The following is a 24,041-nucleotide window of genomic DNA, read 5'->3' as shown; positions in this document are numbered from 1 at the left end:
TGAACTTTTTGCCTGTGAGAGATGTGACCTCCTTTTCATAATGAGAATTCTCAATTTAGAGTTTAGTAAAGTATGATTTAAGGAGGTTTCTCTGCCACTGTTTTATCCTTTTATCTAATTTTAGTTGTCCTTTTTTTTTTCTGTATTTTTTTTTACCACATTGTATATAATCAGTAGTGATATTGAGCATATCACAAGCAAAGCATTTGCTTTTATCTTGCTATCTTACAATAGTTGTCATGAAATCATGTATTTTTCACATACCTAAATAAATACTATCAATCAACAAAATCAACAGAACACTTCGTTCAGAAGCCTCTGAATGTATGTGTGTGTGTGTGCACGTGAGTGCGTGCAGTGGTCTCTCCTTGATCGTAGGCTACTGAGAGGCACTGACATAAACACTGTTGACAGTATATTATAAAAATTAACCTGTATTCAAAGGCAAGTGACTACTTATGTAGGTTGATTTTTACTTTGCTGAGGGAATTCTTTAGACTAACATCTCATATGATGACTGGGTTGTGTATCTATGGGGGTTTTGAGCATTCATACTTAGCATTTACCAAGTGTAGTATATTTTTAAAACTCCTATCTTGTTTATTAACAAATTTACCCATTGAGATGTGACTATAGTTGAATTATTCATATCATGTCTTCTGTTCCATATCTGTGTATGGAACTTAGGTCAGAGATTATTTTTAAAAAGCCACAACTGTTTGGTGAAATTGCTCAAGACTGGAATCATACAAATTGACATCTTAATTGGTGATTTTGATACTTTTTATTTTTAGGTGATTTTTGGTAATTGTTTAAAGTACATTTTTGAAAGCAGTATTGGCTCTAATCATTCTGTTGAAAGCAGTAATTTGAACAGATACATACTGAGTTAGCAATATTTCTTTGAGGACAGTAGACTAACAAAGAGGGGAAACCCCTCCATGGATAATCCTGTAAGAAGGTGACCCCTGCCTTCCACCTCCAGGTTAATCAGGGAAACATTCCTCTGAGGGGCTTTTACCAGTCTCGTGCTGATCCCAGAGCCGCAGCCTGCGGCATCATTATGGATTTTCAGTGAGGCTGTGTCAGATGATATATTAGTTTATTTCTACAAATGGGAAAAATAATATTATTATACTTGAATAATTTGAAAATGATTCATCAGCAGTCACTGTGTTTTTCTGAAATTAAATTGTAACTTGAAGAATAGATGCATATTCAGGATATGACTGGGCAACAGGAAGTATCAAGATAAAAATGAAAAACATCTAGTCGATTATTTCCTAAAATATAAAAGTTTGACATTTTATAAAATGACAGCCAGGTTGTAGAGTGATTTTTTTTTTCCCCTCTCTATTGACGTGAGTACTTGGCATCGTGTTGACACAAAATAAAAATATCATGAGTGCAAGGGTAGGTTTTGGATTGATAGTTACTATTCTTACTTTGTGTCCGGCTTCTCTACAGTCAGAAGTTATTTGCAGCTAATTTGGCTGTTAGCACAGAGGAATTTCTATTACCTAAAGTATCTGAATGCTTATTTAGGCCATTTTGCAAACAAAGTTACCAAAGCTGATATATATCAAATGAATAGAAAAATAATGATGGTGATTTAGAGCATTTCTTAAAAACAGTATTATACACATCAAAGTTCATTGCAAATAAAAGCAAATAATAAAAAATAACCTCAAACTGCAGGATCTGATATCCAGTTTTATGGGAACAGTCTTTATTTTTCCTATAATCTTTTATTAAACAATGAACATTATGGAGAGCAAGAATAATACATCTTTCATACTTTAATAAGAAAAGAATGAATATGTTTCTCCTGTAAAAATGGCAAAAATTTCTAGCTAAATTTTCATTTGAAAAAGAAATGAAAGGAAATGTGCTTTTCTTCCATTTTAGATTTTCAGACTAATTTTTCAAACTTTCAGAGAGTAGTTTTCTAATGCCCATATAATTGATTTAACTTGCTTATTTCATATCAGTCTCATTTTACTGATAAAATTTAGCTTAGTTAACATTCAAAAATGGGTTCCACTTCATTTTTTCTTTATTTTATGTTCATATGGATTACACGCATATTGTTTAATTTTTGTTTTTTTTAACTTTTTTTCATTAGAACAACGTAGTCTATCTAAACTCTGTATAGATAAAGAGAGTAGAAATATCAGGATAGTGTCAATGATGTGGGATGAATTGTACATCCTCTGTAAGAATTTCTCACAGTATTTTCATAGTTCCAAAGATACAATACCAACCAATGCTGTTTTTCATTAAAATAAAAAAACCCAAACCAAAAAACAAACAAAAAGAAAACAGTAGTTTTGAGTTTTTTTTCCTAGAGAAAACATTTTTATTTGTAATTATTTTAATTCTATGGCTGTAAAAATATGTTGTTTAATCATATTCTGTTTTGCTCTAAAGCTAAACCAACTCAAGAAGCATGATTTTCTATAAACAACAAATGTCATAAATAGATAAATTGTTAAGGTAATCAGAAATAGTGTCACCAAGAAATGTAGGATATTTATTTTCCTGTTTATATATTGACTTATTTACCACTAAATTTAAATGATAGCACTAAAGCTTAAAGAGTCTTATTAAAGCATTTATGATCTGAATTGCATTGATCACATATTAGGCAGACAGTTACCATGTGATTTTCTTCACTAATCCAGTGACTGCAGCATATGGAGGTGAAATGCTTTACTGACTGTCATTTTCCTTGTTTTCCATAGAGTGGTTTTACCCCTTTGCACATCGCAGCCCACTATGGAAACGTCAACGTGGCAACTCTTCTTCTGAACCGGGGAGCTGCAGTGGACTTCACAGCAAGGGTATGAATTAAAACAGTTTCTCATTTTAGGTAGCAGTCAGTGGGCGTTTTACTGAAGTAACAATTAGCAACAATAAAGATTTTATTTCTTTTTCCTTACCTGGATCTGTCTGCTTGAAGATATTAGATTTTCCATGTTTTGTTCTTCAAATCACAGGAAGTCATTGTGACCCAAGTGAAAGATAAGAATGTGTAAATTCTCATGCCCACAGATCATTTGCAATAAAGAGGATGTTAATTCTGACATCAGTATGAACAGTTATGTTTAAAGATCACACCATGAATCATGAATGAACAGCTTCAAGCCAATAAATGATTAAACGGTTAAAATATTAAGTATAAAATGTATAAGTATATTTATACTATGTCTTAATAATGATATAGGGCACACTAATTGACAGGGATTATTTTTTAATGAATTGAGAATTTGCCTGTATGAAGAGTCTTACCAAAATAATAAAAAGACATCATGTTGTATTATATATGTTTAATGGTATGCTTTTATTGAAAAGAATTCACTTTCATGACAATTATAAAACCCAGTATACTTAATATGAATCAGTAAACGTAATACTCGAATATTTGCAAAATTATAACATATCAAAAAATCAGGTACATATCCTTGACATTATGATGATATATGTTAGCTAATAAAAGAAATATATATAATTCATGTATGTGTTATTTTTGTCCTTAGAAGTCTTCTGGACTGAAATGTTATTTTCAAGTTTTTCATACTGAATTATTGTGAAGAAGGTGTCTTTAAGAATCATCTTATCCATTGAATTTTGATGTGTTTATGTGTATTCTATTTTTAAGCATAGGAAACTTTAAGATTCCAGAATCTTTAAGTGCATGGATATTATGATAAGAAAGATAGACTTTGGACTAGGGCTCTATCCTAGGTAGGATCTGAAAATTTGTTTCTATTATGTGCAAGTTCTCCCTTTGTCTCTTGACTGTAATGTGTACATTCAGTACCTATGTTGTAATTATTGACTTAGTTATGCAGTTTCATTCCATTTTTCATTCTCTACAGTGTTTTGTGCTTTGTGTGCTTTTTTGTTCCTTAAAAATCAAAAGCATTAAACCATAGGAACCTCGGATAAAATTGCAAAATAAGTCACAATCTCCTTTGTGCTCTTTAACACAAAGTTATCACCATCATGCCTGGTCATACCCAACATGCTCTTGTTTGGTCTTTCCACGGTGTAGAATGGAATCACTCCTCTGCATGTGGCTTCCAAAAGGGGAAACACAAACATGGTGAAGCTCTTACTGGATCGTGGTGGTCAGATCGATGCCAAAACTAGGGTGAGTGTCTCTGTTCTTTCAATTTCCTACCATTATTATTTTTTGTATTCTTTTAACACACACTTTAAAATACCAGTCCCTCAACACTGGCAATGCATTTTCAAGGAAATTGCTTTCTTGGATTTGATTTAAACCTCATACAATATTTAAAGGTTTCACATCATAAGGTGGAATTAATATTTGCTCACAAGTGCTGGGGAGGAACAGAATGCTAGTCCCTCAGTGAGACAGTTTTACCAGTCCTTGCTTATTGATTTTCTGTGAACAAAGATCAAAGGCTGAACTTGCTCATCTCTGATTTGGTTAGTTGTCAATATCAGGAACCCAAACTCATTAGTGTACATTAAGCTGTGAGAGTGTGGATTTTATATAAAATATTTTAATACATATTGAAAATCTTTTGCTTCCAACTTTTCCATTCCTAAATCATTTTTCTTAAGTGGTTGTGCTATACGGACCTGAGTAGGAGATCTCCTGTTACGCTTATGGAAAAAAGATACAGTTATTTGGTTGTACTTTTTCTCGTGTCAGGTTAGTAAGAGGCAGTGTCCTTCATTCATTTCGAATTTGATTCTGAGTTTTTATGCACTCCCAACAAATAGTAAGTTAGGCAGGACAATACCATTGTTGAAAGTGCAGACTCTGAAGGCAGACCATGTGATTTCAAATCCTACTTCTGCTGCTTCCTAGCTGAATGATATGGGCAGTGTACTTACCTTCTCTGAGCTTAGGCTAATAATACTACCTACCTCATAGGATTGTGTGAGAATCAGCTCTTAGTGTTTTTGGTTTTATTTTAAGCAGGGTGTGTAAATTACTTAGCTACTCATAATTTTTTATTATCTTTCTGAAATTATGTGCAATTACTTGTTTAAACATTAAATTAAACTAGTACTTCTGTATTAGTTCTCTGGAGTAGATTTGATTAATCATAGACTTGAGCAAAACTTTAAACATTCCTAGTATATAAAATGTTGAAATACATGGCAGAAGAAGTCTATGGAAGATGGTAAATAGAATATGTCCCTTGTGATATTTCATATTCAGTTTGTTTAATTCTGGGACTTTGTGTTCTCATAGTCCAAGGAATAAAGATCCAATCTAATTCTTGAGGCAGACTTGAGGCTAACAAATATTTTGTTTAATAAGCCTTATCATCATTGAGTTTCTAGAAACTACACCAGTCCTAGACTATTCATTTTGGTTTTTAATGATCTTAGGAAACGTTGCTTTCTTAATCCCATTTCTCTAGGACATTTGGTTCTGTGTCATATTATCAAGTGGGAGTTCTGGTATGGTTTGCTTTGTCTGTCAAGATCTTTGTTGTGGTGTCCAGTGTCTTTGCATCAGAGTTTTATGTGGTTTATATCTTTGCTTTGTTGGCATGCCTTTTCCCTTGCTGTGCTATAGGTCTGCCGAATTTGGAAAAATTACTTATAATGCAGTGTGCTTTGCTTACTTTTCTTTATGTTTGAAGGAAAGAGTTTCTGTACCTCTTCCTTTAGGTACATTACTAACATAATGTGTCCCTTTACACTTACCTTTCTGTTTCTATTGAGACTCTCTAATAATTGAGAACACCAGTGGAAAGACAACATTTTGTAAATGCAAAAAATTTTATCTTGGCCATTGTCTAATGGATGCTCATTGCTCTTATTAATGCTTTCCTGGAGTATTCATTCATTATTGAGGCTACTGGTTTTGTTCTTACTGATCATTACAATATTTGCTTTGTTCTTTAAAAGATACTCTAATTTGCATGCCCTACACACATTTGCAAATTCAATTTAAAGGTTTAACTCCAAATAGGCATTGCTTTTTCATAAAAAGAGTACCAAGAAATGGAGAGAAATGGATCCTTATGCTAGTTCTGCCATTAACAAATTGTCCTTGAGCAAGTTAACAATGAAATGTAAGCCTTGTGTTTTTCTTCTTGAAGGGGTTATTTGGACAGTGTGGCCTTTAAATATAGCAAATAAATTGAATTTCATTCAAGAATTTATACAGTGAAAATAGATTTCTAATTGTGTACATTGTGTGGACATTCTGTTCATTCAAAAACTCAAATAGTTTTTGAGTTCCTGTTTGGTGCTATGAACCCTAGAGATAACAGCAGTTAACCAGATAGACTAGATCCCTGCACTCAGAGATGCAAATCAACAGTACCCAAAGGATTAGGTTAACAGTGTGCTGGTGGAAGTTTAATAATCAGCTCTTTAAAAAAATAAAATATAAGCTCTGATTTGTAACCTTTGCCTTTGCTGATTCCCATCATGTAAATACTTCCATACTTTCATCATGGCCAATTAGAGCTACCAATGTGGTATCACTGAATGCAGAATTGGAAAGACATGTGCAAAAAAATGACTCTCACTAGTTTGTGCAAACAGGTTTTAGCAAACCCCAGAATCAGTCACAATATTGAAAGGTGGCACTGAACTTTCTCCCATAAATGAAAATACTTCCTCATTTCAAAGGAGTGAGACTTTATAAACAGTTAAGTTCTTTCAATTTTGGCTATAACTATCAGTCCTATCTCCTCCTTACCAAAAGTAAAATCAAGTAGGAGATAACTACTGAAATCCTGGACTGTAGTCTAGAATTAGGAGGCCAATGCTGGAACCATATTTAATTGCTGAAAGGAAACACTATGATTTGCTTTTTCTTTTGTTCTTTGAAAATGTATTTTAAAATAAAAAAAATTGTCCTTGTTTTTGACTATCTCTTTATGTAATACAATAGAGCTTCTGTATATGGAATTAAAATACTATTAATATCATTCTTTCATTTTTTAATCATAGAGGTCTCAATTTCCCCTAGTAACAAATTAGCCATAAACATTCTGAATTTGGTATATTCTGTCAAGAATTTTCACTTGATCTTCTTTTCTCACTTATAAGGTTTTCATTATCTGGAGAAAAGCAAGACAGATAGAGGCTTTGGGGTAATTAAAAAAAAGCGTAGCCAGTTTCTTCCCTACTTTCACCAGCACTGTGTCCATCACTGAGACGTTCTGCATCTCATTGGCATTCTCATCATTGACTAGAGACTAGTGTGAAACCCTGAGACATTTTCACCAGAGCCCTGGTTTGCTGGTATCTGCAAAATTTCATTTTAGTGTTAAAAAATAAACTTTATAGCTAGTTAAAAATGATATTTTTAATTCAAGCTTTATTAAAGGCATTATTATTTTTTATTTTTAAACTTATTTATTATTTAATTGTGAAAATACTTCATATAAGGATTATGGTTAAAATATTGAAATCCATATTTCAATGCAAACAGTAAAAGTATACAAAAACATTAAAGGATGCTGAACAAAAAACAATGCATCAGAATAAGGGATCACCCTTGCTACTTGTTATTAGAAGTAGTAATTAAAGTAATAAGAATAGTGGCTACCAATTGTCATAAGCACGAAATGTTCTAGGCAGCCTGCTAAGTGCTCTATGAATATCATCTTAATTCACCTTCCTAACAGTTTATGATGTGTGGATTATTTTCTTGTTGAGAAAATATGGAAGTCACCATCTGAGAAATGAGACTCAGTGGGCAAAATGAGCTTCAGAGGAGTAATATAACTTGACCTAGGATGCACAGCTTAGTAATTAGCAGAGCCTAGATTAACACATTGACTTCAGGATACATTGCTGGAAGAATAATCTAAACTGAGAGGGAAGAGAGGAAAAGATAAGGAGAGAAATGGTGGTGAGAAGCTACTACTGTGGGTTACCAGCTATATAAATGGTGTTCCTCTAATGTTGATTGACCTTCCCTTTTAAGAATTATTGACATCACACTGTAATCTGAACTGATTCTAGTGAAGAAAAAAAGAGAACACAGGGAAGGGGACCCTGGAGGGGGGAAATGTAACCTTCAGACACACTCTTAAGAACTTAAGTAAATAAATAAAAAAAAAAAGATAATGAACAGATCATAGCCCCTAAGAGTTTAAAAAAAATAACAAGATGCTGTGCTTTGTAGAAAATACCCAAAATCTACTCAGACTGAGCATGTTGGGCAACTTGAATTTGATATAATTAGCACCTCCTTTATAAGGGCAGATAAATGGCATCACTAAAATGTAAGATTTAGAACCACCTATATAATCCTTATCATTCCTTGATGTTCTTGTGGGTTTATTAAGTGTTCTCCACATTTTTCTACTGAACTGAGAGCATTTTGGAGGTTTCACCATGAGTACTCAATGAATAGTTCATGTAATCCATCAAAAACAATACTCTGCCTTTTCTAAAAATGACTTCAGGCAGCATCCCTTCATCTTTCAAACAAGGCTGTAAGTTAAATAAGGTGAGAAAAATCATCCTCATTTTACATATTGTGAAGCTGAACATCAGAGGGATTCAGCCAGGGCAGGCTGACCTGAAACTCACACCCAGAGCCCCGTGATTCCGGATTGCACACCATGACTTCGTTCACTGTGTTGGATTTTTCCAACTCTAGATCTCACTGAATCCCCCACCAAATATATATTTGAAAAATCAGGCTCTATCTAATTGTTATTTAACTGGTATAGCAACTAATGCTGTATAGTTCCACCGCAGGGTACTGATACCAAGATACAAAAGCATAATCATTGTAATCACTTTGCCCACACAGTTTCTCCTTTAAGCTCCTCTCTGACAAACTTTACAATGACTTAGCATCCCAACTACAGTAGTTACATCTTTTTTTTGGTAAAAAGACAGTTTTTTCATGCTAATTCTCAGGTATTCAAAACTGTACGATCTGTTTTGGTTATTTAATATCTTAATATTGGCTAAATAGATTTAACAAAGCAAGGAATAATTAACATCAAGGTTCGAGCCAAAAACAGATGACATGCTCAAATTTGATAATTTAAATAGAGATTTTTAAAGGGCCTACTTATAACATTGTGGATGGATTGAAGGGGAGGCACAAAGGATAATGCGGTAACCCTGGGCTGGTAACAGCCAGGCTCATTACCAACCCTAGACCTGCAAGATGAGAAGTGGAAAAGGTCATCAGCCCTTCAAAGGAGAGAATTGTATGGGAAGGCTGCTTTGAAGGGAGCTTAACCTTGGATAAAGAGTCCCAGCCAGATTTAGGAGATCCTCAAAGAAGTTGCTTCCACGGCTTGCTGTGTACCCCATTGGCCAACCCCAACCCTAAGCAGAGGGCAAGGTAGCCCAGTGATACAATCTAGGGAGGTCAGACCATTGGATGCAAAACGGAGTAGAGAAGGGTAGAGCATGGATCTGAAAGGGCAGATAGAATATAGTTAGCTTACAAATCCCAGAATGTGGAAACAGGAAGAGCATTGTAATCCAGATGAATTATATGTATTAGGAGGAAAGCAAGACCCAGAGATACGATCCTGAAAGCAGAGACACAAAAGATGGGCCATTAGAGATCTGGATAAATCAGAAGCTTGTAAAGTCCTCTTAACTATTCATCCCCACTCATTTTCTCTACTGCTACCTACCTTCTCAACCTCTTTCCCTGTGACAGCCTTTTTTTCTCTCTTAAGCCTGAAATCATCAGTTAATTTATGAACTTGGGATTTTATTTTCTCTTTCATTTCTTGCCCATTATTCTTATATTTTGCCTCACATGTCCCACCCACTGTGCTTTTTTGGGGGACATATCACCCTAAAAAGAAATAAAATCCAAAAGACAGAGGGTATATGGAGATTGCTCGAGAATCAGAAACTGTGCCTGAAGTATCAAGGTCAGAAAGTTTCATAAATAACGAAATGTATAGTTGTGCCATAATTTTATTTGATGCTGTTTTAATGCTATTTATTGATAATAGATTCCATTTTTGAGCAGTAATTATGTAATTTGTAAATGATAATGAAAAACATGAATGGAAACCTTTAGAAGAATGAAAAAAGGACCCTTCTCTTTTATGAGCCTCAGAGAGCACTTCAGGAGAATTTATGAAAATAGTGACAATTCAAAGGAGAAGCTAGATGGACAAATTGGATTAAGAAGAATTTTCAGGTGGAAGTTGTGTTAGGACAATCAAAATGAAAATAATGTAACAATAGAATCTCTAGGTGTGGCTTTAGGCAAGTAGGATTTTCAAGTTCAACAATGCAGCGTACTCTGCTTTTCCATCTTCTTGGGCTTGCCAAACATATAACGAGCCACAGTCTTTTTTATGCTGACCCTCCACACATAGGATCTCTCTTGCTCTCTCCCTGCTTCTTCTGTTCTGTCTCTGTCTTTCTCTGGCTCTCTGTCAAGCTCTGTCTTGTTTTCTCTCTTACTCTTCTTTATCATTTCACTGATAGGAATCCTATTACCTATCTACTGAGTTGCTATGACTGAGTTTAGGAAACCCTCTCTTCAGATTGGCAATGGGTGCAATCTTAGTTTTCATCAAAAGTGAACTCAGGTCTCATTCTTTCATTCTCTTGGCAGGATGGGTTGACACCCCTTCATTGTGCTGCAAGAAGTGGACATGACCAAGTGGTAGAGCTTCTGCTGGAACGGGGTGCTCCCTTGCTGGCAAGGACTAAGGTGAGTCATTATGGGTAAGCCAGGGTCCAGCAAACTCTTTAAGACATCTTTTTGATAGTCTCTTTTCTTCCTGGAATCAGAGCATCAGCCAAGCATATTCTAGTTGCTCAATGTCTGTGTGCTAGGAATGAGTAATATATATCAAACTTTTTAAACTGTTTAAAAATTTAAAATATATGCATTGATTAATGCAAAAAATATGCATTGAGAAGTATTAAATGTATAACTTCACATTCTTCCTATGTTTTTACCTGCTATTCTCTGTGCAGATGGAAATATGAATATTACTGTATTATATGTAAATAAGAATATTATATGTAAATGAGAATATATCTTGCATTCTATTAGTTTACACTTCTATGATACTCTGAGATGGCTATAAAATATGTATAAAATTATCTTTTTTATTGAAGTATAGCTGATTTACAAGGTTGTGTTAGTTTCTGGTGTACAGCATAGTGATTCAGTTATACATATACACACATATATACGTATATATTCCTTTTCCTATTCTTTTTCATTATAGGTTATTACAAGATATTGAATATAGTTTCCTGTGCTATATATTAGAGCTTTATATATATATATATATATATATATATATATATATATATATATATATATATAGTAGTATATTCAAATCCCAAACACTTAATTTATCCCTCCCCCTTCCCCTTTGGTAACCATAAGTTTGTTTTCTATGTTAAAATTATCTTTTAAATCAGCACAAGTAGCAATACAAGATAAGTCTTTTTACTCTCCAATCTTTATCACTTGGACAAAACTAGTAAGAAGAATTACTCACCATTGGTGTTGGTTGATTATAATTGGGACTATAGGTGATCTAGAAAGCACGAGTTGGGAGAGGCCATCTACAAAGGACCAGTGAACAAACATATTGTTCTCTCTGGCACAGCACATCTAACACTTCCTGTCTCATTTCATCCATATGCCCAGCCATGGGGAGAACTCTTATCCATATAAATAAAAACCAAGTGATGAGCTGATATGTTGGAGGTTTTCTTTGGGTTACCAGAAAATATCATGAGACAGAAATTGAAGATAATGACACAGAGTTATGAAATGGGAAATGCAACAACCCTTGGATCCTTAAATACAACAAACATTTAGACAAGGGACATTTCTTACATTTTCTCTCTGTTTCATCTCCCCACCCCTTGAACATGGTTTGCATCAACTGATGCTGTTACTAGGGTAAGCTGAGAAAAATAAGGCAGCCTACACAGCAAATATTTTTCAACTTATATTACATTTTAATTGAATGTTTAATTGAAATCATTTGGAGCAAAAACCAGCACACACATTCAAAATTTACATAGAATGAACTCAGTCTTTAGAGGTGGGCTCCACAGACCACGAAAGGGTGGCTTCAGATCAGAAATGTATGAAGATGAGAAATAAATCATCTGCATTATTTTCATTCTCATACTTATACTGTGAATGTTGTAGAGCTCTGTCTTTAAAATGCAATGTTTTGTCCTGGCTAATGCAGAGATAATTGTTTTGCTGAGGAAACAGATTTAAATTTAAATGGAAATAACAAAATTTCAGACCAGTCATGTTATAACCAATAAAAAGCCTGTATCAAACTGAAGATAGGCAGATATGCTACAGTTTCTTCCACAAACTATAAAATAACCTCATCTACAGAATTTGTCAGTAATTGTCGTATCACTAATGAAGACCATGGATTACCGAGACGGAAATTTTTAATGGCCTTCTTGTAAAATCAAATGTCAGTCATATATAAGGATCCAGCATAAAGCATCTAGGTCTGCATGATTATATTCATTCATGCTTCCAACTATCATAGTGAGTCACTACAATGTGCCAGGCAGTGTTCTGGTCACTAAGGGACTCTCAAGATAAATAATCTGCAGTCTGTATTTTCAAGAAGCTCAAAATTTAAGTAGGTAAGATAGACAAGGAGATAATTACAAAGAGTAGAGCTATGTGCAGGGTAAGGAACACGAGGAAAATGAACTAACCAGCTTGGCGTGAGGTGATCCTACTAGGCTGGGAAGGGAAGAGGCACCTAATACCGGACTATCTCCCTCCTTCTCCATAAAAACTCCCAATTTTGAATCATCCATTATTCCTTCTTCAAGCAAATATTCATCTATCTAGTGGTCGCTCTCCCTCATTCTTTGAAAATTCAAACTCTCGGCAAACTGTGCCTCTTCTCCACAACCGCTGTTCTAATTCTTGATGACTTGAATAATCTTGGCAAGAGCAGTAGATGATCCTTCTAGTTGGCCTCTCAGTTTGGTGACTGTAAACCCTCTGTAGTGACTGGTTTTAACCTCCCTACTGTCTCACCACCTCCTTCCATGTTGCATCTCACTCTCTCTGGAACCCCAACTCCAGAAATTCGTTTTCCCTTCTTGGCTCCATCAGCCATTGTTAAACTGTCCCTCATTCATGTTATGCCCTCAGCTCTGCCCAGCATAAATTCCACTGGTATTTATACCACTTCTAGATGTATTCATACACACTTGCTACATTTCACCCTGATTGAATCCAACTCTTGTTTTTGCAGCTGAAGGCAGCTGCAGAAACCACACAATCACACCTACCGGACTGACTTTAAATTCATGATCCCTAATGTCAAATCGCCTAACAATACCCTGTATTCCCCAAATCTGCTCACTCTTACTCCTTGCCGTCTGATCGTTCTATACTTTTTCATTTTTCTTCCAACTTCATACACTCGTTTCCTTGTCTTCACTTCCCACAACACTGAGAAGTTTGAAGCAATTGGAAGAGAATTTCTACAGGCTCCCACCTCTGTATCTCTACAGTGACATGAATCAGAGCCCCTAGTCTGTTCTTCCCTCTTGCTATCATCTGGCACAACTGCTTACTCCTCCCTTCTCAAGACACTTTCCTTATTTGCCCTCTGGGACATCAGTCTCCTGGCTTTCCTTCTGTGTTTCTAGCTGTCACTTCTCAGTCTCCTTTCCTAGCTCCTCCTCCTCACTCTCAGCTCTCTGAGTGTTAGAACCTTCAGAGGTCAGTGTTTGTGTCTTTTCTCTGTCTGTGCTCACTCACTAAGAAATATCCAGTTTCACCTCTAGATACTACCTATATGCTGATGACTCACAAATGTGCATCTCCAGAATTCTACATTGAGGTGTCAGCTCACCATTGCTGCTTGGGTGTCCATTGGACATCTCAAATTTAGTAAGTTCAAAATTCAGCTCCAGATATTTCCCCCACCCCTGCACTTAACCCCTTTGTAGTCTTCTCTACAGTGAGTGGCCATTCCATACTTGCGGTTTCTCATCATGCAGTGTTTGGCTCTCCTCTTTCTCCCTTTCTCACTCCATCCTGTCACCACACCTTGTCACCTCTTCCTTCAGAACATATCACTAAGTCGGCAGCTTCTCAGCAGTCTCATTACTACCACTGTGGTCCAGCTCACCATCAACCCAACTGGATGACTGCAAAAGGCCGCTAATGAGCCTTCCTTCTTCTCCCTTAACCCCATCAGTCTACTCTTAACACAACAACTCAAGTAATCCTGCTGTCCTAACCTTTCCAACAGGGCCCATCTCACTCTGAGTAACAGTCAAAGGCCCTGCGCTGACTGGCAGGGTCTCCTACATCTCAGAATCCATCTCCTTGTAAATCCTCCTCATTTACTTGCCTTAAGCCACATTCTCCTACTGTGAATCGACTGTGCCCAGGTGTGGACCTGTTTGCACCTTTTCCTCTACCTCAGAAGCTCTTCCTTCAGATCAATAGACCAGGTTTCTTATTTTCATCATGTCTTTCATCAAAGCTCACCTTCTCAGTGAGGCCATTTCTGACCACTCTATCCAAAATTGCACTCATATACACAAACTCCCTTGGCCATCCTGTGCTTTAGTTTTCTTCTGAGCACTGATGGCCTTCTAACGTACTGTATATTTTAATTCTTATTCTTTTTGACCTGCGTGTCTACCACATTAGACGTAACCTCCATGAAGACAGGGGCTCCCTGTCTGTCGTAGTCCCTGCTGTAGCCTTCGTACTCGAACAGGGCTTCAGCAGGTGCTCAGTAAGTATTTGTAAAAATGAATAAAAGATTAAATGGTGAAGGCTTTTATTTTTCACATAATCTTTAAATGGATTAAACAGCATTAAAGATTGATAAACCGACTGACAGAGAAGCATGTGACACACCAGTCCAAACATTGCCAAGGCCTGAATTTCTCCTGTACTTTGCCCTTTGTACTATCTTCCCCATAATGCATAACTAGCTTCTCATCGACTCTGTTTTCTAAATTCACTTTATGAATTTACCAATATAAAATTAATAATTATAAAGAGTATTTCAAAAATAAAATACTAATATTAATAATTTAAAAATTATGTATACTACTACTATCCACAAACCAGCACAATTAAGATTTTGATGTATTTGTTTTTAGCTGTCCTTCCTATACTGTTGAAATACCTTCCTTGTTGAAAATATTGGGCCTTGGACCTATTCTGGCTTCTTAGACAATTTCTGCTTCTTTAAATGTAGTGGCTGCCAGACTAAATACTTGGTCAACAGTTATTTTCTTGTCACTGTATTTGCATTGATTATGAAGAAAAGACAATAATCCTCTCTCTTTAACATTTTCTAATTAAGTTTCTTTACTAATTTTATGTACTTTTCCCCTATAAGATTATTTATTTATCTTTAAAAAGTGAGAGTTTTACCTAGACTAATAATTAGCAGTGAGTTACCCTGCTGTCTTGTGTTCCTGCTGTTGACCTTCTGAGGATGAAGGCTAAAGCTGTTTTTGGTAGTATCGATGTTAATTTAGATTATCCTCAAAATTTTAAAGTTGGGAGGTCACTGACACATGGTCCCCATTTGCCTCACACTTTTCTAGCTCTTTCATGAGTGCTTTCTCCAAGTGCAATTCATGTCTCATGACAGAAAAAAAGAAGTTACAGAATTTCAAAGCAGCATGAATCTAAGGGATGACCAAAATCTTTTTTCCCTGACCCACCCACTTGCTTCTCCAGCACCCACCTCCCTCTCCATTTAGAAGTAAAGAAATTCATGCAGAGAGATTAATTGAATATAGATGTCTATATATGGGATTAGATACAGATCATTTAAGCATCAGCTACTACTTGTTTTTGTACATCTAATATCTCCCTAATAATTGTGAGAGCCAGGGAGTTGTTGCACACATGATGTGTTCATTCATGAAAGACATAATTTATTTTTGCCCAAGAATAGCATAGTTATGAAATTAAACATTCTCTTACTTCCTTCTCTGCCAAACATAATCTACTGCATATTTAGATACCTAATGGTAGTTATTTTTCTCTGCTGCCAACTGTGCCAGCGATCAAGAATTGGCTGTTGTGTTTCAGAATCCTGAAAGTAATGACTAAAATGTGGACTTGGTTTGGTTTTGTTTTGTTGCACAGAATGGGCTGTCTCCACTTCACATGGCTGCACAGGGGGACCACATGGAATGTGTGAAGCACCTGCTGCAGCACAAGGCACCTGTTGATGATGTCACCCTGGACTACCTGACGGCCCTCCACGTTGCCGCACACTGTGGCCACTACCGTGTAACCAAACTTCTTCTGGACAAGAGAGCCAATCCGAACGCCAGAGCCCTGGTAAACCTGGCCCAGTCCACGTTCACTGAATATAGATCAACACAAGCAAACCCACATTGATTGACCAATGGTTGCAGACACCAGCAATGCATGGTTACAGATATGTAGTTAAGTCTAAGTTTGTCACCTCCCACAAGCTGCCTGCCTACTTCATGCCTTCACAGTTTGCTATTAAATGTCGGTGAGCAGGGGTAGATTTAAGAGAACACCAAGGTGATATTTCCATAACCAGCAAGTTGTAGATAGCTATGAAACCTCTGGAGTGGTACTCATTTTCACATGGAAAGTAGAAGGTGAAAAATAGGCAATTAAAAAATAAGTTCTAGACACTTGTATATAGAGTCACAGTAAAATTGTAAAAAAGTGGAACTTCATTAATCTTTTTTGGGAAAAAAAGGTTTTAAAGTGGTGAATAGATTTGACTACGTAAGATACGTAAAATATAAGCCTGTGAAAGATTCACTTGGAGATTTTCCTTATTGACCTGATTACTCAACCATAGGCTAATAGAAGAGTAATGCTTAGTGTCTTTTTGCTTCAGGAAGGGTTTTATATAGACTATTTCAGGAATTGCTCAAGAGAATCTGCAAGAGGCTGTCCATAGAGCAGCTCTGCTTCTCCCAAGGTCTAATAACAAATGAGTCTGCCTCGCTTCACTTACGTTCTAACCATAATCACTGGAAGAATTAGGCCTGTACTAATGGATGCCTCTTGTTTCCTAATTCTCAAACTAAAAGCAGTCCTTTCTTCTATGTCTACATGGTTTATGTCAGTGAAAATTAGTCATCGGACAGTCATTTAAGAGAATGTCATTAGAATTAGCAAATATTAAATATTATTATTATTAGAAATTTTCCATTGGAATCAATTTATTCAGTATTGACTGGGAAGCAACTATACTTTGAGGGTTATGTGCCATTATGTGAGGATATTTATTTTCTTACAAGGAGGAAAGGACTCACTTTCAATTGGATAGTGATCAGTAAGCTTGTGAAATGTCATAGTCTAATCATTGCAGATCTTTTAAGGGCAGCATGTACATGTGGTTATTTACACCTGGCTTATTACCTAGCTCATAAATGGGAGATTACTTAACAAATATTGTGAACAGTGATGTCATTAGGTTAAATAAAATTGTGTACTTTCCTGAGAACTGCTAGTGTAGAAAACTACTGACTGATAAACGGTCCCTGTTGAGACATGCAAAATTGTTAATTAGCAGAATAGGCATAACTATTCTATATAGAGACATCATTATTCAAATAAAAATATAATGCTTAAATATAACACATAAGGATTAAGCATGGGGTTAGTTAACAAATTTTTATGTAATTTCCCCCAATTCCTGCACGCTAGCTGAGTACAGAAAGTTAGGAAGTACCTTAAAGACTCTCCACGTTCCTTTGCTTCTAAGAGATATCTTCTTCCAGTTACTCCAGAAGTCCTCCATACTTTTCTTGAAAATTGTTCAGGAACTTAATAATCATTTCTTTTTAAAATAAAATGTATCTGATTGGCGTATGTCATAAATACATTTTAATATAAGAAATATAACTTTTGGCTATAAAATATTATCAACATAAATAATGATTTCCAGCAATATCCAACAACTCCTTCTAAAAATGTTTTAATATAAACAATATAACTTCTGGGTGTAAAAAATTATCAACATAAATAATGATTTCTATTAATTTACAACACCTCTTCCCTAAGGAAAACGTTAGCTAAGCTGAAACATTCATTATAGAGGCAGTCATGTCTTTAGATTTTTGAAGTAAAACAGGTAATGATTTCCTGCTCTAAGAAATAGCCCATCATCAGAAATCCACTTGCTTATCTGTGATGCATCTTCAAACTTTTATAATCTGACCCATCAGTCTACTTGAAAACATTTTAGAACTTCTAAAGTATAATTGCCTCACTTTTCTCTCTTGGAAGGGTAGGCCCATGGACTTTTCTTCCCTTTTGTTTTCTCTGTAACCACACAAACAATGACACACCTGCCCACCACATATAAGCCAAGTTCAGAGCCTCCAGGAGGACACCACCACTTTCTAAACCCAACACCGACCACGTTTGAAGAAACGGTGACCTTATGTGATGATGTAACATTATTGCCTGCAATGTGCCAGCATGGAGTTGTGTGAGAATCGTTTCTGCATGTTTTTGACTAACTTGATTGTCTTTTGCACAGAATGGTTTTACTCCACTGCACATTGCCTGCAAGAAAAACCGCATCAAAGTCATGGAACTGCTGGTGAAATATGGGGCTTCAATCCAAGCTATAACAGAGGTAGAAAAATGTTTCAGCTTGTCATGAAACATTCCTGCTCTTGCTCCTTCTCCCCTTTCCTTCCGCCCATCTTCTGTCCTCTTCACTCAAGTGTTGTTTATCTGAAGAAGCCCCAGAGCCCCACTGGTGCAGGGGAGTAAAACCGCTGTTGCTTTGTTTCGCAGTCTGGCCTCACACCAATACATGTGGCTGCCTTCATGGGCCACTTGAACATTGTCCTCCTTCTGCTGCAGAACGGAGCCTCTCCAGATGTCACTAACATTGTGAGTATGGCTTGGGTCAGAATAACCACAGGGAGGAAGAGCGAGAGGAAGCGTGCGGGTGTGTGTAGGGGTGTGTGTGTGTGTGTGTGTGTGTGTGTCTGACCAAAGCTCAGCAGCCAAGCTTTGAGAAGAGCCCCCATGATAACATATTATTGAAACAGTTGCTAGGACATCGCTGAAAAGACCCTCCCTGGGGTAAGAAATGTTTTAAAAAAATAAAATGGAAGTTGTGGAGTAAGACTGTTCCAGCTTCCTGAAGGTACAGATGAATTGAACATCTGCATGCATCTTAAATCCACTTATTAAAAAAAATACATTTTACAAATGTACTTGAACTTGAATAAATGATTGATTGGAATAAAATCTTCAGGGCTTACTCTACTTGCTTGAGTGAATTGTATTCCAGGTAATTTTAGTTAAAATATTAAGTCAGTGATATCAAATGATTAACCAGAGATATATCAAAATTAGGAGATTTTTTTTTAACTTAATATCAAATTCTCCTTCAATTACGTGGATTTGCCACACTTTAACTTTACTTTGATTTTTCTTTTTGATTTGATTTTGTTTGCCACAAGGTTATGCCTTGCAACTTTTTCATGTATCCTGAAATCCATGTTGGTCTCCAGACAAGTTTTGTACTGCCAATAAATATTAGATATTCCAGAATTCTTCTACTTAATCTAAATTAGGATTTTTTCCTTCTTGTTTCTTTGTATTTCTCTCATTTTCTTGGAGGGTGCCCATTTAAATCTTGATAATTGAACACAGATTTTCTCCTGAGCAAGAGAATTTGCTCTGCACAAGATGCAATCATGTATTTGAAGCTCACCAGGACCCACTGGAAGATTGAGATTTTTTAAAATTATTTAGCAGAAATAACTCTCCCTAAATAAATGTTAGTGCTCATTAAAATGAATCATATTTCCAAATGCAGTTGATTTAGTATTGCTAATTTTTGGTATCCCATTCCATTTGAGTTGTGAAACGGAATGTTCAGTTTCATTTTTGATTCGTATTCCCTCTCACTCTGTCATTCCTTGTATCTTACAGTTTCTGTGCTGACTTTTCTGATCCGTGGAAAAAAATCCATGTGAAATTATTTGATTTTAAATATGATTTAATACTCTCTCTTCATAGTACTTACAGTCAGAGTATAACACCATTAAAGAATTGAAGTGTAGTCTATGTGTGTTCCCCAAATTGCAGCTTATTGATCCTAAAGTAATAATATTATGTGCTAATTTTAACTACTCTATTAAGGATAAGAGGAATTTCACAACATTCCAGTTTGAGTTTAACTTGTAGTCACTTCTTCAAACTTCAAAAGAAATCAGTGGCATCCTTTTTCTGTTCAGAGATGTTCCCTTTTTTTAAATTGAGATCTACACTTTTAAAAAAAAATTTTCAGGGGTAATTAGGTTTATTTATTTACTTATTTTAATGAAGGTACTGGGGATTGAACCCAGGACCTTGTACATGCTAGGCAAGCACTCTACCACTGAGCTATACCTTCCCCCTAAACCAGTACCTTTTGAAGGAAGTTCTCTGAATACTTTCCCACTGTACTGTATTTTGCTTCTTTGCATTCCAGTGCCTACAGAATCATAGAAGCAATGGTGGTACTATGTTTAATTGTGTTATCATGTTATAATAATCACATAGACGAGTCTATTCTATGCAATGCTCAATTGAAATCCCCTGTGTTAATCTTTCAGAGGGGAGATTTTTGCAAAATCATCAAAGAAAGTGCACATAAAATGTTTGTGTGATTCTGTGGCACTCTTACTTTGCTTCTTAACTGACTAATTCCAGATTATCTGATGATGATGGATTTGTTCCATATTGATATGTTCTTCTTCACAAAAAAAGCTATATAGGTTACATATAGATCTTCAAATAAAAATAAACAAAACATTAATAATAACAATCAAAATGCTGACATCCTTTACGTTCTTAAATACTCCCAGATTTGGCAATTTCTGTGTTAAACCTTAACTTCCACCTGTTGGTCATTTTAAAGTTTTTCATTTTGTTTATCTTCTCATTTGTCCATTACATACTCCTTCACTTCATCCCCCTCAAAACAATTACTTGAGAGGCACCTCTCCTCAATGTGTTTCCTACTTAGTTTTTGTTTGTTCATTTTAATTTTTGTATGATGTGTCCTTCAGGGAGCAGATACCGTATAGAGTTGCCAGATAAAATGCAAGATTCCCAGTTAAATCTGAATTTAAGATAAACAATGAATAATTGTTTTTAGTATAAGTATGTCCCATGCAATAGTTGAGACACACTTATAGTAAAATAATTATTCTTTGTTTCTCTGCAATTCAAATTTAACTGGCCATCCTGTATTTTTATTTGTTAAATCTGGCAACCCTAAATTTAGAGGAATTTAACTTTCTTTAGCAGCGGGATGCCTGTGATTGGTGTATTCTCAGAATGTGAGGATACAGCTATTGGATCCAAAACTCTTTGCAGGTTGATTAAGGAGCCGTGTGAATGCTGACTGCCTGCTTGCTGTGTCAGAGTTGGTCATTTCCTGATCCCGAAGTCCCCAACCCTTGGAGCCTTTGCGTGTTGCCTGAAACCATGTTGCATTTTTGAATGCAATGCTATCTGTTGTGCTTTGATGCTTTCCAACTGATGCAGCCAAAGTGGAAGTCACTGTAGCTGTGGGCAGAGTTGGTTTTAACAACTGGGAAGAGTGGCATGAAATTTAGTACCTGCTTTGGACGTGAGCATACCCATTCTCTTGCCAGTCTTGTTTTTGTCTCAAAACTCACTCCAGGTATGAAGCGTACCAGTACCTCAGTCATGTGCAGTTATTATTACCACAAAGTGCCCTTTCCAGAAAGCTCACAAATGCACTTTAAAACCTAGAAAGCTGAACTGCCAGTTGTAATACATCCATAATCCAAAGTATTCACTGACAACCATGGGAGTAGCTAACCAAGCACTTTTGGGGCTGTTCAGAGTGCAGTGTGGGGGACTACCACATTTTTCTCTTCTTACAGCAAATCAGTGGATTCATGGCTCAGTTCACACTACATGTTATGTTTAAGAATTTCCCCTAATCCTTAAAGTTAATTAGCTTCAGATAAGGAAAACACGGGTATTGAATAAGATGAGGTGCCCAATAACCAAGAAATGAAAGTAATTGATTAAAATAATACACACCCTCTTTCATTTTCTTATTTATACTTATGTATAAATGTGGGTAATATAACTTTAAAAGGGTGAGGGCGATTTACAATAAAAGTCAATTACACAAAAGTCATTAAATAAGAATTGAACAAGACTGTTGTTTTAAAATGGAGAGACCATTTGCATGTATATATGTATAACTTTTCTTTGAATATTACGTTTAGTACTTTAGGTTTTATATCCAACTCATAAATTTCAAATGTGTAAACACCATAAAAATAACTTAAGTGTAAGTTAAGAGTATGGGAAATATTAAGACTGGTATTGGAAATTATTTTACATTTTGAAACCTCTTATTAATAAAGCTTGGCTTGTAAAGTAAACATATAAATTCGTCATTGAGTAGGTACTCCTGAGACCTCTGACTTTAACGTCTTATAAGGAAACATTTTTGTCTTCATTTCTACCAAAATTAGTAAAATTGCTGTACTGTTATGGCTTAGAAATGGAATAAAAATTTGAGAGTTTTTGTTTTTGTTTTTTAATAGAAGATTGGGCTTCATCTATTTAGAGACAGGTTTTAAGTGATACAGAAAAGTTAGAGATCATGGTTGTCTGAAGAGGAAAAATTTTGCCATCCATCCAAAGTCTGAAAACAGATACTGCTGTTCCGATGTTATTTTATGTAGTAACATACTCCAAATACGTTTACTTTACAAAAGTCAAAAGACATCGTCAGAAAATAAGGCCACTAGAGAATAACTGAATCATCAACGAAAAGGAGAAAAGGAGAATAGATGTCCAGCTTAGTGCTTTCCATGTCAGATCATTGGGAATGAATTTCTCATAATTTCATAAGAAATGGATCTTTGAATACTAGCAAAAAGTGAACTGTGAGCCAGGCACCAAACTGAAGTTTGTCTTAAATCTTTTAGGTTTAAGGGTTTATTGTGCAAGGAATCAGAAGGAATTACTCACTTGAAATTTGTCACATGTTATCCAATTACCACACCCAACACTGAGATCAACTGAGTTTATTTGGAGTAGTTTGCTTTTCCTGGTTGAAATCAAACTTACTTTCTAGCATAGTGGTGACTAAACTAACTTTTATTCCAGTGTCTTATTCTTTGGTAACTGTAAAATTGTTTGAAAAAATGAACCCCTGACTTCTGCAGAATTATATGTAGTTTTAAAATGTGTTGATTAAAAAAAAATTCTCTCTCTTAGAGGCAGTTATTAACAGGCTTCCCAGGGAGAAAGTTCTCTTACGTCTAACCATCATCCTTCATGCTGCAGATTAAGCTACCTTTCCCTGATAAGAGTGTCTTCCTTGATGCAGCACAAACACACTTGAGGAAGGACCTGATGCTCATTGCTGCCCATCTCAACAGATGGCACTGTTAACTTGCTTCACTCATCTCTCAAATAACTGTCTGTAATTAAATATGCTCATCAGTAATAAGTAGGGGACCTCCGGGGCAAATCGGATTTCTCATATGGACAGCCTTTATCTAGTCTCATAACACAAAGACAAATCCAATGTAAAGTAATAGTTTGTTTCCAGAGCAAATTTTGAATTCTGAAAAAGAATGGCTTATGTGTGGTACAAATGATGTGATTTTTTTTTTTTTTGCACTGTGTTGACTTGCTCTTCAGTACCTAGAGTTTCTCATGAAAACGAGATCAAGTTGTAATCACATAGTCAAGATTTTAGGTTTGAAGGATGAAAGGTAGCTTTATATTACCAAAAGTAATTTAGGTTATGCCATACTGATTGTGAAATTAAACCTCAGGGTATCCTGAATGTTTTGGTAAGTTCTCTGGTTTGTCATGGAGTGTGAAAAAATAAAACAAATAAACATTTTTTTTATCCTTCTGAAGATGGAGAAGATACAAAACTGTTTTTTCCAGGCTAACCAATTATAAATAATTATGATTTTTCATAGATTGCTAAAACCTTTGGCTATATTGGTGTCTTTCACAAAAAGACACATTTTTATTCTATGCCATCCAAAGCAGTGGGTTCACTTAT

The 24,041-nt window shown here is 35.6% G+C and overlaps 1 protein-coding gene across 50 annotated transcripts in view; it reads left to right on the top strand.

The window, feature by feature from the left end:
* Positions 1-24,041, top strand: part of ANK2 (ankyrin 2) — a 603,826-nt gene that overhangs the window by 467,383 nt on the left and 112,402 nt on the right. For 49 of the 50 annotated variants that reach the window (XM_064481197.1, XM_031467121.2, XM_064480111.1 and 46 more), the window contains 6 exons: positions 2,745-2,843; positions 4,058-4,156; positions 10,568-10,666; positions 16,106-16,303; positions 18,498-18,596; positions 18,761-18,859. In XM_064481197.1, coding sequence (XP_064337267.1) covers positions 2,745-2,843; positions 4,058-4,156; positions 10,568-10,666; positions 16,106-16,303; positions 18,498-18,596; positions 18,761-18,859 — 693 coding nt within the window. The remainder of the gene's footprint in view (positions 1-2,744; positions 2,844-4,057; positions 4,157-10,567; positions 10,667-16,105; positions 16,304-18,497; positions 18,597-18,760; positions 18,860-24,041) is intronic. The other variant, XM_064480387.1, reaches the window with a different exon arrangement.

Source organism: Camelus dromedarius, chromosome 1 (genome assembly GCF_036321535.1).
Source record: "Camelus dromedarius isolate mCamDro1 chromosome 1, mCamDro1.pat, whole genome shotgun sequence".
NCBI classification, from domain to species: domain Eukaryota; kingdom Metazoa; phylum Chordata; class Mammalia; order Artiodactyla; family Camelidae; genus Camelus; species Camelus dromedarius.
The sequence above is the reverse complement of the archived record's forward strand: the minus strand, read 5'-3'. Positions and strand labels throughout refer to the sequence as shown.